Below are 1,936 nucleotides of genomic sequence, written 5' to 3'. Positions count from 1 at the left end.
AAAAAAAACCCCCCCCCCCCCCCCGGAAAAAAGATGATCTAATTTCATTTATTATTATTTAAATTTGCTATAGGGCTCTCACATTCAGCAGAGAGAGAGGAAGAAAAGTGAGAAAGCAAGCTGCCAGGTCTGGGACTCGAACCACTATTGGCCATGTGGGAGTCCATTGCCTTACCCACCACACTATCCGCCAGTCCCCTCTTTCTTTCTTTTCTAATTTTAGCTTTGCTATTGGGTGCATGCACTTGCAGGAGAGAGTAAATGAGAAATCACCCCTGGGGATAGGGGGTGGCCCGCTTCAGTCCTATCTCCTCCAGGGATTTTGGGCATGTACACACATGCACCCAGTGTGATGTTCAAGCCACCGGGTCCGGGACTCGATCCAGCACCCTAACCACCACCCTACCTGCTGGCTCAGGAATGCTTCACCCTATCAGACTGGATACTAGTGACAAGGCTGGCTGATGCCCTAGGACATTCCATTCCTTTTCTTGCTTAGAGTGGGGGCGTGAGCATGAGGGATCCTGAGCTCTGGGTACCCCTTGGCATGTACCTGGTTCTGGGTGAGAGAGGGGCAGCCCCCCAGTTAAGGAGAAGCCTCCGAAGGGATTAAAGGGCGTGGGTATTGTGCCCTGCCCCACCCTCACCTGGTGGGGGGGGGCTGCATCCTGGATCACCTCCCAACCCTGCCTTGTCTCCAATCAGGAGTTACCCCAAAGCCTTTGGGGGACACTGGGACAGAAAGGAGGCTTGGATGGCTCTTCTGGAGAGATGAGTGGGATGCTGAATCAGCTGGCGGCTGCGAAGCCTCCTTTCCTGGCTCAGCTTGTGCCCAGGGACAGGACGGAGGCTCCGGAGCATGAAGACAAAGACAGGGGTTGTAGGTTGGGGGAACGCGGAGACCGCGGGAGTGGGCTGGCCCAGGGACCCCCACTCTCTTCTCTCCCCTTCCAACGTGAGCAAGTGGCTGCCAGCCTGCAGGGTGACATCCCGCTGTGCCCCACGCCCGGTGGGATCTGCACCCGGCCTTCCATATCTGCAATGACAGCTTAGTCTACAAGAAAACTCGGACAGCGCGGGCCGGCAGCCGGAGCGCCCGGCAGCCCAGCCCCGTCCCAGCCTAGGTGTCACCCTGAGAGTTTTCCATCCTGGAACCTCCAGCCCTGGGCAGACCCCTCCCTCTCAGAGCCCTGGCTTCTTGGCTTTAGGCTCAAGCCCCTTTGGAAACTCAGGTGTCCCGGTGGCTCCCCCACCCCACCCTAGGGCTCAGGAGCCTTCGGAGTAACCACTCCCTGCCTCTGGGGCTCTGGTAACCAGAGCCAGCTCCAGCCGGCTTTTCCAGTTGCAGGTTGGAGGTGGCGCCCGGAGCACCCCTGGCGGGGGGGGGGGGCCCACACCCCGGAAGTCCTGGGCCTTGGGACACTGAGTGTCAGGCGGAGTGCGCCGGAGCTGGTGTCTCTCCTCGGACCTCTGCACCAAGGGTGGGAGGAAGATGCCTGGGGGCGGGGAGAAGGTCAGGGAGGCGGCGGGACAGCGGTCTCTCCTGAGTCCGGGAGGGCGGAGCCAGGTGGGGCAGGGGTGGGAGAGCCGTAGGGGAGGGGAGGCCAGGCTAAGAGGGGAATTGGGGTCTGGCAGGGTTTGGGCAGGGCCGAGAGCGCACTGGAGGTGCAGGCCTGGGTTGGGCTCCTCTGCCAGGCACCCCGGCCTGATGGTCTCTCTGCACCCGCTGTGTCCCCGACTCCTACAGGCAGGATGATCCCCGTGGCCGAGTTCAAGCAGTTCACGGAACAGCAGCCCGCGTTCAAGGTGCTCAAGCCCTGGTGGGACGTGCTGGCCGAGTACCTCACCGTGGCCATGCTCATGATCGGGGTCTTCGGCTGCACCCTCCAGGTGAGGGGCGGGGCCTGGGGCGGGGCCTGGGTGGGGCCGGGCCAGC

General features: G+C 61.6%; 1 protein-coding gene across 2 annotated transcripts in view; it reads left to right on the top strand.

The window, feature by feature from the left end:
• LRRC8E (leucine rich repeat containing 8 VRAC subunit E) overlaps positions 1-1,936 on the top strand; it is a 10,294-nt gene that overhangs the window by 2,992 nt on the left and 5,366 nt on the right. The window contains exons 1-2 of one of the 2 annotated variants that reach the window (XM_027768987.1): positions 1,339-1,481; positions 1,748-1,890. In XM_027768987.1, coding sequence (XP_027624788.1) covers positions 1,753-1,890 — 138 coding nt within the window. In that variant the 5' untranslated portion in view covers positions 1,339-1,481; positions 1,748-1,752. Of the gene's footprint in view, positions 1-1,338; positions 1,482-1,747; positions 1,891-1,936 lie in introns of those variants that run through there. The other variant, XM_006170213.3, reaches the window with a different exon arrangement.

Source organism: Tupaia chinensis, unplaced genomic scaffold, assembly GCF_000334495.1.
Source record: "Tupaia chinensis unplaced genomic scaffold, TupChi_1.0 Scaffold148210_1, whole genome shotgun sequence".
NCBI classification, from domain to species: Eukaryota; Metazoa; Chordata; class Mammalia; order Scandentia; family Tupaiidae; genus Tupaia; species Tupaia belangeri.
The sequence above is the reverse complement of the archived record's forward strand: the minus strand, read 5'-3'. Positions and strand labels throughout refer to the sequence as shown.